The 12,783-nt window shown below is 39.8% G+C and overlaps 2 protein-coding genes across 3 annotated transcripts in view; one reads left to right on the forward strand and one right to left on the reverse strand.

Annotated features, from left to right (window-relative positions):
- The first annotated feature begins 827 nt into the window (after window positions 1-827).
- Window positions 828-10,719, forward strand: LOC109475613 (cytosolic non-specific dipeptidase-like). Of its 2 annotated transcripts, none has more exons than XM_019776329.1 (14): window positions 828-928; window positions 4,684-4,807; window positions 5,271-5,441; window positions 6,059-6,139; window positions 6,374-6,448; window positions 7,147-7,227; window positions 7,417-7,490; window positions 7,772-7,846; window positions 8,112-8,256; window positions 8,686-8,785; window positions 9,131-9,302; window positions 9,626-9,711; window positions 10,011-10,177; window positions 10,627-10,719. In XM_019776329.1, the coding sequence occupies exons 1-14, from the start codon at window positions 894-896 to the stop codon at window positions 10,672-10,674; spliced, it is 1,434 nt and encodes a 477-aa protein (XP_019631888.1). In that variant the 5' UTR covers window positions 828-893; the 3' UTR covers window positions 10,675-10,719. The 2 variants fall into 2 exon arrangements, with proteins under 2 accessions (XP_019631888.1, XP_019631889.1); XM_019776330.1 differs by lacking the exon at window positions 10,011-10,177 and adding an exon at window positions 10,231-10,397.
- A 1,112-nt stretch (window positions 10,720-11,831) lies between these two features.
- Window positions 11,832-12,783, reverse strand: part of LOC109475614 — a 2,550-nt gene continuing 1,598 nt past the window's right edge. The window contains exon 4 of the mRNA XM_019776331.1: window positions 11,832-12,512. Within this exon, the coding sequence (XP_019631890.1) occupies window positions 12,396-12,512 (117 nt within the window). The 3' untranslated portion in view covers window positions 11,832-12,395. The remainder of the gene's footprint in view (window positions 12,513-12,783) is intronic.

The raw sequence follows: 12,783 nt of genomic DNA on the forward strand, positions 1-12,783 counted from the left end.
GCACATTAATATTTATATTATTTACCTCGTTGTCGTACAAAGGATAAGCTTTGCCTCTTTCTAAAGTTTTTTTTCCGCAATACTTTTAGCCCGCCCATAGATACTGTGTATTGTTTAGGCGTAACAACATTGAAAGGATGAAGATAGAGACTATGGGAAGTGTGAAAACGGTAGCCTGACTAAATCACGCTCCTGGCGGCCACCTCGACCGTCATACCCCTTGACCTGAGCCAATCTATGGAAAAGGTGAATACAGCAAAACTTCGTTTCCAAATTCACAAAGTTCCAATAGAGTTAGAAAGTACAAAACGCTGTTTATTTTATTCCAGTAATGACTGGAGTAAACGAAACCATTTGAAGTCACAATGTAGCACATGCATCGTCCAACCTTGGCCTTGCCACAGTATGCTAAACATGAGAATTCCGAAATGTACGTAGTACACAAGAAGAACACATTCAGTGAATGCGACTGTGGCTAAATTGGAGGCCAAAAAAAAGCAGTTAATTGGTTAAAACAGTAGCAATAATTCCTAAACGTAACATTATCAAACTCATCATGATCATGTAACAAATCATATAGGCAGGAGTTGTGCCAATCATTCATTCATACCATAAATCAATGGTCAGTGATCACAGACAAAGCACGTGTCTGTTGTTGGCGGGGGCGTGGTCCTGGGCTGTACCATTACAAATCGCGATCCCTAAACGAAATTTACATTCAAACTGCCAGAAAACCACTCATATTTCCATCCAGTGGTTTGATGCTCTTATGTATATTATTAGAGATCTCCTCTGCTACATTTCTCTCGTAACATATTTCAGGAAAAGAAAATTCGCCGGTTGCGGATGTGATTGTGATCACCCGCCGACCTCGTGACATCCTCTGATCCAACATGGCGTCTCCGGAGTTTCTGCAGAAAATCTTCAGGTCAGTCTGTGGGCTTGTTTCAACCATTGTTGACTGCATGAAGGTACCAAGACGCCGTGTCGGTGTACGTAAAGATGACTTGCATGCAGAAGTAGAAGTATCGGCGAAAAAAATCCCGTTCGCGTCGTATCAGAGCTGCGAACATAGCGAAGGTTGGGGGGGGGGCGATCTTGGTAGATAGCAAGCCACATACTACAGTATATTTATATAAGTAGTATGCACGTATGAAAGTGAAAGTGTTAAGAGCAGCGAATGATGTCACCGAAACCGTCACGGTCGTTGGAGAAAAAGAAAAGTGTTTTGCTATGCCTATTCAAATATTTGCTTTCCACCACCAAAATTTGCATGGATAGAATTTTGTTTTTCTCGGCTTTTAGTCTGTAGTCATCTTGTTTTGAAAAGACTAAAACTTAGTTAAGGATGTAAGGAGAGAAACGGGTCTGATATGTCGTGTATTTTACTCCCACATACCTTTCGTGATAGGCAGTCAGGAATTTTCTTTGAGATTTCAATAGATTTATGACGAAAATACGAGTACATACATGCAGCTCCACACATAATCTAGCCGGGCCCCACCTCCCAACTCAGCACACAACAGATGTTTTTGGTTGTATTGTGGTTAATATGTAACTTTGCGGTATTTCTTCTAGCTTCTCTAGCAACACTAACCTCCCAGCTAAGGAATCTCTTAGTATCTTACAGCTGTGCAAGCTAAACACTTGTAATGAAGGACAAAGAAAGACTAGAACCAAATTTAAGATGAGATCAGTGCAACCATGGTGCAACTTACTAGTAAGGCAAGCAACAGGTTGTAGGTTTGTTGCACATATGCCTGGGTCCTCACCACGTCAACATTGTTGATTTTTTCCAGGTATTAAAGATATGGCAAATGGCCAATATTAGATATGGCAAATGGCCTGCCTATCAGTATGATGTATGCTGCTAACAGAACCCTATGAATGTTGGAAGATCAGATAAAATATGAGCTCAAATATTCTTCCTAAAAGTACATCTACATGTTGCCCCCACTTGGAAGGGTCCCTGTCCTGACTCAAGAAGAAATATTCAAGAAATTGGGTTTGATTGATTCAGGTTGGACTCTGCTTTACCAGACAACCCTCTATCTTATGTCTCTCTGTCGGGTGATTAGAGTATTTGTGACATTACACAAAGCTCCACCACTGTGTAGGTACTAGGTGGTGACTGAAAGTTAAGACACTACTTAAACTCATTTCAAGGCACTCCATACCCTTGGTAAACCCCATCAAATGCTCTCTAAACTTCCTAACTCTTGAATATTGGGGAGAGAAAACGACATGCAGAATTTCATCCTATCCTGTCTTTGGCAAGGCAAATTACACTTTTGTAAACATTGTATTATACATTAAAAACAGACATATTCACTTCACTTGTGCAGATGTTTGTACAGGTGTGTATTGAACCCGGAACAAACACATTGCCATACTGGGTTCTAGTCTTATCATGTTGTGCAGCTCTAGTGTTTATCATGACCTTTCTGTAAAACACCAGAGCCTAAACACACAAATGCAGGTGTGGTCATATTTGTAAGAGTCAGCATGATGTACAATGTTGTACAGAAATATGTTAAACTTGCCAGATGCTATCAGTTTTCTCTCCTTCCATCCTTTAACAGTGTGTATTTTTACCTGTATTTCTTTCTTAACTTGGACAAAAAATTAAAAAAAAAATGTTTCAATAAACTCTAATGTTTGATAGTTTCAAGCCTTGAGTGCAGTTCTTGATGTGGGTGTTGTCTGGATGAAATGAAATAATTGTTAAGTGATAAAAACAACTTTCAGTTTCGGTGAAGTCATCAGCTTGGAACACGCCCAAGTCATGACTCATTCTGTCAGGCATCAGTACTAAACCAGAACATATTGTATTACATAGTACTCATTATGTTCGGCCAAGGAAAAAAATGTTGTGTTTCCTGTTTCGGTCCTGAAAAAATTAGGGTCGGTAGGTAGGGATTATCTTATTTTATTTTTTATTTTTATTTTTTTTTAGACTTTGCTGATTGCTGTGTTTATTTAAGAAGAACAAGTTGAAAAATCAATTGTGCAATATTATATTTCAGGGGTCTCCAACTTTGCGCCCTACGCAGCGCGCAGGAGAAGCTGTTGCATTTCAATACGTACCATTCTGAAATGCAGTTTGTAGCCTTCTCCTGCAACTTGAGTTGAAAATCTGTCTAACTTAAGAGATAGAAAATCAAGCCCAATTAAGTACAAATATTTCAACATAATAATTGGTTGGTATGGTACATTGTCTAGTCTGGTCAAAGTTAGTGGATTCAGAAGAAGAAAAACTTCTGAAGGAAAAAACGCCTGAAGAAAAAAAAATTTTGAAGAAAAAAACTTTCGAAGAAGAAAAACTTCTGAAGAAAAAAATCTGAAGAAAAAAATATTATTCAGCGTAAAATTTTGATTGGTTTCTATCCCAATGTTTTCCTAAAAATCGATAATGTGATTGTATCAATTTTAAACGCCCTAAAATTAGCTAAATCGGCGCAATTTACGATGATTGCGCAATACGCGTGCCCTATGACCTTTGACTTCACGGGTCACGCAGCTCTAAATGCAGGCGCCCTCCCCACCTCGGCCGTCCGATTTGCCGGCAAATTTCTACTTTTTTAAAGGGTTTCGGGACCTAAAAACTAACACCAGAGGGAAAATAAACCACATACGTTATTTTTATGGTAAAAATCGCTAAAATGAACCAGGCATTTTTCTGCCGCGTTGCCGATTTTGAGATTCAGGACTTGCGGCCACCATGTGCTTTACGTCGATAGCGAATTTTCTACGGTTCCGTAAACGTATCAGCTTTTTTGTTAAACTTATTTTCGGGGTCGAGGGCTTTGTTTTACAAACAAATCAGACAATAAGCGTTGTTTACACGGCTTCAAAACGCTAGCGGGGCGCCCAATGTTCCACCAATGACAGCGATTCTCTCGGTAGCGTCGTGCAAAATGTTTTGGTTCAGCAATATGCAGGGGTCCACACAAAAATAAGTCTAGGGTCGGCGGTTTTTTTTAGGGTCGGTCGGGAAACAGGAAACACAACATTTATTTTCCTAGGCCTTCTGGTTTACTGATGCTCAAAAGAAAGATCTCATGACTTGGGCATGTTCCAAGCTGATGCAATATTGTTACTGCTTTCAGTTTCGGAGAGTTAACGTTACATGTTCTCCACACAGTGTTATTACACCTATTAGATTAAGTCTTTCCACATCTGCATGTGTACATGTATGGCGACCTAAAAGAAAAGAAGAGGAAAACGCTTTAGAATATGGTATTTAGAGCCTTGGAAGACTCGCCCAGCAGGGCCAAAAGGTTTCAAAATAAATGAATTTAGGGAAAGAATATTACCACCCTGTGAATGAACTGGTTGACCATTCTGTGTAGTATAGTGTACTGTATAAAAAGTATGATTTTAGAATATGGTATAGGGAAAGATCACCACCTGTAAATGAAATTATTCTGTGTTCTTTATAAAACTATGATTTTATCTAATTCTTTCAAAGTAGAATTCAGTACACATGCTACCTTTTCTGTAACTGCCCATTTCTATAGCTCTAGAATTTAAAGCCTTATGCTATAGCTAATAGCCTGGGTGCCATCCGAATTTGTAACGGCTACCCCGAAAAAATCTTTCGGGGTAGCCGTTACAAATTCGGATGGCACCCAGGCTAATAGCTAAGAATGCACTAAAGTGATTTACTCTTCTTCCCTGAAGTTACATTGATGACCACCAGGAGGAGTATGTGAAACGTCTGTCAGATGTGGTGGCCATCAAGAGTGTGTCAGCCTGGCCAGAGGTCAGGGGGGAGGTCACCAGGATGGTCAAGCACACAGCCAAGGTGTGAATAAATTCTGTATCATATCCCTGAAAAAAAAATCTATATGATATTGCCTCCAAAAATATCATACTGTATATTAATTGACTAATCTGCACTGCTGTGTCCTGTAGAAACCTGCATAAGTTATAGATCAATGGACTCTTCCTGTTTGAACTTGTTTTCCCACAGTAAAGCCAGTTACCCTGGAGTGCTACGTTTGACTACTGTAGGCTGTACCAGTTACTTCTGTCTGAGCTTTGATTTATGTGTCTGTCAGGACTAAGTGGGTTGACAACACTTGGTGTGGAAAAGATGGACAGGCAGAATGACTGGAGGTGAAAAAGTCAGACACAAAAATGGCTCTGACTGGGGGCCAACAAGAATTACAGGTCAATATGGGGGAAATTTAGGAAGCTAAGGATTGCACGAGGGACCCTCCAATCTTTCCTGAAAATCTGAAATGTCTGATCTCTTGTTTCTGTAGGAACTTGAAGCCCTGGGTGCCACAGTAGAGCTCTGTGACCTCGGGATGCAGAAACTTCCGGATGGCTCCCAGATCCCCCTGCCGCCATGCATTCTGGGATACCTTGGCCAGGACCCCAAGAAGAAGACCGTTGCCGTATATGGCCATCTTGATGTGCAGCCAGCCAATAAGGTGAACTCTTGTCACCATACCTGTCTAGTGATGCATACCTAAACCCAATTTCAGGTTCAGGTCCGGATTCAAGTCCAGAGGTTTAGGTTCAGGTCCGGACTTAAGTCCGGACCTAAACCCATGGCATATACAAAATTGCATGTTGGCAACCTTGCAATGTTGTCTGGGTGAAACTTTGGCCACATAACATGGAGGCTGGTACTTGACGATGCCCGATGGCAATGTTTTCTTCATTTTGCAGCAAAGATTTTGGAATCTACGGGAGGTTTTAGGTGGTTTAAAAAGAAAAGGGGTATGTGAAATGGTCTTTTATGGTAATAAGTCCGGACTCGGTTCTTGACTTTTAGTTTTTTTTGGACTTGAACCTAAACATTTTTACAAGTCCGGATCCAAGTCCAGTGAACCGGTATGCACCACTATACCTGTCCGCCACGTTTTGTAGTGCAAGTCCCTTCCATAATTTTTCATCAGTAGATCATGTCTTTAACACTTCTTACATTGATGGCTTTAGTAGTTCACATGTACATTTCACTGCAGCTTTGATGGTTGAGGACTGTAGTTAGGGCTGAACAAAGAAAAGGCCTGATGGATGTGTTGTTTACCCTTGTTTTCTCCAGGAGGATGGATGGGACACTGAGCCGTTTGTGCTGACAGAAGTTGATGGCAAAATGTACGGCAGGGGCTCCACAGATGACAAGGTACTGTTTTTAATTAATAAAGGTTTCTAATTCTCGAAACAAATAAATCATCTAGAAACTCTACCACTCACTTCTTATATTACATCTGAAGAACAAAGGATGCTTCTGTGTATTTTTACCCTCTAATGCATACTGTATTCTGCTATTTAGCTAGTATAATCAAGGACATTAGTAGAATGTGTAATAAATGAACATATTATCATTGAGAAGATGTAACTTGTGTGACTCTTTCAGGGTCCTGTGCTTGGCTGGTTGAACTGTATTGAGGCTTACCAGAAGATTGGCCAGGAGCTACCAGTCAACCTCAAGGTGTGAATCTTAAGCTGCAGGCTCATCTATAGGCATGAAATTTCAGGTTGGCTGTAGTACTTAACTGGGAAAGGTTAAGGCTTATTCCAGGTTAGTTTTCCAATGTTTCAGATTGCACTGGTGCATTGGTCTTCAAACTGTTCATTAACATACATGTACATGTACATGTACCGGTATTACTAGTACTAGTCTAATACTATAGTATAATGCTGAATTATTAATGTACCACAAGGGAAAAAAAAAAAATTTTGAACATAATTGAGGCCACACCAATTTAATTTGTTGGTTCTCGGATTTTTTCAGGAAAAATATGAAGCGACAGGGCGAAAAAAATAAAAATAAAAACAGATCTAGGCATCCTATTATAGCCCCAAATGCTACGATAGGAGGTATGAAGTCAACACAAAAGGCTGGTTCAAAATTTAAACAATGAATTTTGAACTTCTAATGATACCACTGCATTGAAAGATGGAATAACTGTAACAACTAGGAAGAAAAGGACTGTTCTAAACTGTTCAGGACAAAATATGAGCATTTTGCATTTGATTCTGAATTTTTTTTTTTTTTTTTGCAAATCAGGAAAAAATGAAGAGGCGAATACGAGAACCAACAAATTAAATTGGTGTGGCCTGAGCCATGTTTTTATGATAGACCGCCGTTCACTCATGACTGAAGTATGAATCTCCTTCCATGTCCAGTTCATCTTTGAGGGGATGGAAGAGTCCGGGTCGGAGGGGCTGGACGATCTGCTCATCTCTAAGAAAGATACCTTTCTCAAGGTACGAACAAGACGGGATAAGGCATTCAACAGTTCTAACACATAACCCATGTATCTTCTTACCTTCATATGCAGATTTGTACAACATAGTGGAAGTTTGTTACATGCTAGATATGATTATGGATGGATAACATTTATTTATTAGGTTACTCAGTGTATTGTCATTGAGTGAAATGTTGTTCTTCCTCAGGATGTGGACTATGTGTGCATCTCTGACAACTACTGGCTTGGCAAGAACAAACCCTGCATCACATATGGACTCAGGTGGGTCCAAACAGTTCAGAGATGCTTTCAAAATGCAATGATTTATGCTATAACTATGCTGCCATAATGACAATTGGTATGAAGCATCTCGGCAAATTCACCCAATTCCGGTAACTGGAAGGACTCTGCATTTAATTTTGTGGTGTCCATAAAAGTAGCCTCATAGAGAGCCTAAAGTAGCTCTCATGTATGTTTTGTTTGAAGTAACATGCCATATAGGGAGATCATGGGAGATTAAAAAGCCCATTATTGATTGTTTCTGAACCTTTGTTATTCTGCAGGGGGATCTGTTACTTCTTCCTGGAGGTCCAGTGTGCTTCCAAGGACCTGCACTCTGGGGTGTTTGGTGGCTCTGTGTAAGCATATCAAATGTTACCTTAAATGTATAACGTTAGCATTAACTGTGACAGTTTCTGTTTTAATAAAAATCTCATCTATTTAATCAGCATTAATGAATAACCTGAGAACACTGGTCATGTCATTGACTGGTATTTTAACAGGATGTGTTTTTTTCTAAGGGATGTCAAACTGGTGGTTGAACTCAACATAAATACATTGTTCAATTTTGTGACTTCTGTATGGTGTATCATAACTAAGAGAGTGTTCTCTCCCCATGTCCAGCCATGAGGCCATGACTGACCTGATAGGCCTGATGTCCAGTCTGGTGGACACCAAGGGGAACATCAAGGTGCCTGGCATCAACGAGATGGTTTCCGCTGTAACAGACGAGGAGTTGGCGTCATACGAACCCATCGACTTTGACATGGTCAGACTGTTATTCATTGAATATTTATAAGATTACAGGATGGGCAGCCCATCCTGTGTATCAGTTCATTTGATAGTCTTACACTCAGTCTGAGGAAAGTTAATGCCATATTTCAGAAAAGTACTGTAATTTTCTTTGTCTTAGTGGTGACAAAGTTTCTGATCAAAACAGACATTTTCACAGAACTTAATTTTTATGCTGTTGGGAGAGGGTAGGTGGAAGATTGTGACCGTGAAAACCATGAACATAAATTAAAAGTAGTTTGGAAAAAATCAGGAATTACAGTCACTGTATAGCCCAAGATGATGGAAACTATACTACACAATGTCTTCACCTTGATTGTCATTTGTCCTGAACAGGAGACAGCAATGATTCTTGCAGTGTTATTATAACTTTTGTACATGTGTATCCTTGATTGTTCTTGAACAGGAGGTGTACAGGGCAGACCTGGGGCATGAACGTCTCCTGCACGACACCAAGGCAAAAATCCTCATGCACCGCTGGAGGTTCCCCACCCTCTCCCTGCATGGTACGGTCCAGTATGATAGTACAAAAAGTCATGTCATATGACGGGCATGCTGGACTGAAAGTATAAGTTACCGGTAAACAGGATGTTTATGAAACCAGATGACCTTTTCTTATGTATGCAGACCATAAAGACAGACAAAACTGCACTGTTACTACATGTATATTACTAGGAAACAGAAGTTGCATATACATTGTATGTATGTATGTTGTAATACACTGCTGACTCATTCCAAATTTATACCTTTTTTGTCAATGCATGACTCATGTTGATACAATGTACATGTGTACATGTATAAGGTTGGAGTGGAGGTTATACCAATGACTTCCTTGTTCCCCACCACTGTAGGTATCGAGGGTTCATTTGACGGGGCTGGTGCGAAGACCGTCATCCCGAGGAAGGTGATCGGGAAGTTCTCGCTGCGACTGGTGCCGGACATGCTGCCTGACCAGGTGGAGAAGTGTGTGGTGGACTACCTGAACAAACTGCACAAGGACAGCGGCAGCCCCAACCAGATCAAGTAAGGATCATTCATGAATTTTCAAATCAGGTTTTTTTTAGTGGCTGAGTTGTGGATTTGTGTGTCTGTAGTACATTTTGTACAATGAAGGTTGACTGCACAGGGGTAGGGGAAATTGACAGCCAGAATGACAGTAAGTCAAAGGTCTGGCCTGATCCGATATGGGGGAATTCAGGAAGCCGAGGATTGACTATACTTCCCATGCAGATGTCTGAAATCTCTGATTTCTTGTTCTTATTTTATGTTTTCTAATCTTATGTGTAACTGAGTTGCTCTTTTCAGATTGTCTTTCCTATTTTGAGTTTGTTTTGTCTTGTTTCCAGTGTTACCATGGGTCATGGCGGTAAACCATGGGTGAGTGACTTCAACCATCCTCACTACATTGCTGGACGCAAGGCAACCAAGACAGGTGAGCTTTTTGTCTTCTCTTCCCGAGATTTTACCACAGGACTGGCCCTTAGTTTTATACAACAGGTGTGTTATTAGTGCAAATTGATACAGACCATTTAGGTCAGTAGCAAGCATAGTGATACCTGTTATATATGTTCTTTACTTTGGTTTACGGTTTACTTCAGGTGCAGGTGTGTCAAGTTGTAAAATCTTTGACCTTGATCTATTTCAGAGAATATGCTGATTTAGAATATATGCCAGTCTCTGTCATATTTCAATGAAGATTTTGACATTCCTTCTGATCCACAATTTGAACAGTTTGGGGCTGTGAGCCAGACTTGACTCGTGAAGGTGGGAGTATCCCCGTGACCTTGACCTTCCAAGAGGTCACTGGCAAGAACGTCATGCTCCTGCCCATGGGTGCCTGTGACGACGGCGCACACTCCCAAAACGAGAAATTTGATCGCAAGAACTACATCCAAGGGGTACGTAGTGCAAACTTTATTGATGTGTCTTAATTTTCTATTTCTTGTATTAGTCTGGGGCGTGGAGCCAGATTTGACTCGGGATGGATGTAGTATTCCAGTGACGTTGACATTTGCGGATGTGACGGGGAAAAACGTGATGCTTCTCCCAATGGGTGCATGCGATGATGGGGCCCATTCCCAGAACGAAAAGTTCAACAAGAAAAACTATATCATGGGGGTAGGTCTGGAAAGTTACATATGGAAAAACAGTTAGCTAGTGACATAGACTCATTTCTAGCCTTTTGGGCCCATTATATTTATATATTTAATCTTCAAATTAACATTGTAATAACTATCAAGAGTCTTATATATGTTACGTAGTTGTCTGGATTTCTTGCTTTCATAATCATAGACAGTAATTTCCAGTTATGAAAAAACATTAACATGTCAACATTTCTCCCCAACAGACCAAGCTGCTGGCAGCTTACCTCCACGAGGTAGCCCAGTTGGAGTGAGAACAGTCCAGGCAACAAAACAACATTTCCACTACAACAAAAACAGGACCAGGCTTACACAATGTACAATTGCTATATCAAGCTGCTTCACTTAGCATTTTGTTAAACAGATTGAATTTCATTTAATTATGCATGTTCGAGATACAGAGAATATTGTTTTACTCAAAGTGGTTTCTGTGTAGAAGAATAAGTTGCACATGTAAATCAAGATAGTTAATTATGCTGTTTTCTCTTCTATTTTCCTGACTCGTAAACCTCATGATGATTGTTGCTTTGTGGATGATACAGTCTGTAAATTTTGGTAAAATGTTCAGATCAAACTTACCTTTATTCAGTATTGAACCACTAGTTATTTCTCAGATATTTCTTTCAAATCTGAGTAAAAGGAATATTTATGAATATTACCTCAGTATGGCAATGTTGTCATGCAATATTGATAGAAACAAGTGGACCAACTCCCCCTGCTTGTAATTAAAAGAAATTAAGGGCACATAGAAAATGTTTTTAAAAATAGCACCCATCCAATGTCGTCTTATTTTCAGTCGCAAGGAGGCTCAATGGTTAAATGGAGTCAACAATGGTTGGATGTCCAAAGTCTTTATCCATTTTGCTGTTGTTTCCTTTATTGTGCATTGCATTGAAAAATATCAAAGCAAGATAATATTGAAAGCTTCATCATCTATCATAACCACAGTGACTTCTCATCAGAAACTGAATCAACATTGTCAAGTGCCTTACTGGTAACTTTGATCCAAAGCCTGCACTAACATGTAAACTGACTTGTATCAAAGCTTGTCAGAAAATGTGTTGATCAAGCTCTTATGTCTTAAAAGGAGCATCATAAAGGTGACAAACAAACTTGAGGATTGTGGAAATCTACATTTCTGAATAAAATTCCTGTCTGCTTCTCTTTGTTCTTGCCTTTATATAATACAATGTTGAGTTTGTATCAGGATCATGCTATGTACACTGTATACATACATGTATGTATGTGTGGGGGGGTGGGGGCAAATTACACTAAAATCTAACTTCAAGTTGACTACAATGGTCTACAATTTATAATTGACTTTAGCCTTTACATTCTTTCTAATTTGTCTAGTACCCATCAACAAAGGAAACATCAGTAGACTGCTGATTATATAGACTTACACAAAAAAGAGTTGCTTTCATACTTTTAACATTCATTTTGAGGTCTAGTTTTTTATGATGCTTGTGTTCCAGCCACATTAAACAACTAGCCAGGAAAGCTTAAAATGAGAACAATGTTGGCCATGCATACTTGATTGAAATATGGGTAATGAAAAACATCTATCAAGGATCCATGTTACTAAAATAACAGAATCCAGATACTCTATGCTTGTTCAGAAATAGAATGTTGATTTGAGTGCCAAGATGAGTGAGAGAGTCATAGAACAGTGCTTGAATTAGCCTCAGGTCCAGCCTTGTTAGCTACCCTGCAGGGCAGCAAATCTTGGGGAGTGGACTAAAACTATTAAGGCTGGATCCCAGGCTACGCATAGCACATACTGTAAATTGTGAATGCGGTAGTTTTATTTTTGCAGTTTTCTTATTGTCCCTTTGACTTAAAATCATGATGCCACAAATTCAACCTTCAACTTCAAACACTGCAAAAACCTCCTTTTCTTACATACCGTGAGATAAAACTTTTGTGGAAGTAAGTGCACTTACAGTATATAGAATGTTGGCAACAGGAATGAAAATTACAGTTGAAGAAAGCCAACTTGGAAGAAGATGGCTTGTTTGTATGTCCATTTGGCTCTTATTGCAAGATGTTCTCCCAACCTCCCATGGTCAAGGGCCTGTGCTGCCTTCTCTGCCTGAAACCACAAGAAATGTAGATTTGGTATATGTTCTGTCTTGACTTTCTAACAAATGATAGAGACACAGATGCAAAAAAAAAGTAGTAGAAGATTGTTAACCTTTGCAGACTTGTGCAGCAGTGTTAATTATTTGGGGAGGGGGGGGTGCTGATATGCAATTTTTGCACAGGCTACAAAGAGGAACTTTTCCCGCCGAGGGAGAACACGCTGCCAACCAAACTCCCTCTTTGTAGCCTGTGTAAAAATCAAGTATCAGCGCCCCCCCCCC

Source organism: Branchiostoma belcheri, unplaced genomic scaffold (assembly GCF_001625305.1).
Source record: "Branchiostoma belcheri isolate BF01 breed outbred unplaced genomic scaffold, Haploidv18h27 scaffold34, whole genome shotgun sequence".
In the NCBI taxonomy this organism is placed as follows: domain Eukaryota; kingdom Metazoa; phylum Chordata; class Leptocardii; order Amphioxiformes; family Branchiostomatidae; genus Branchiostoma; species Branchiostoma belcheri.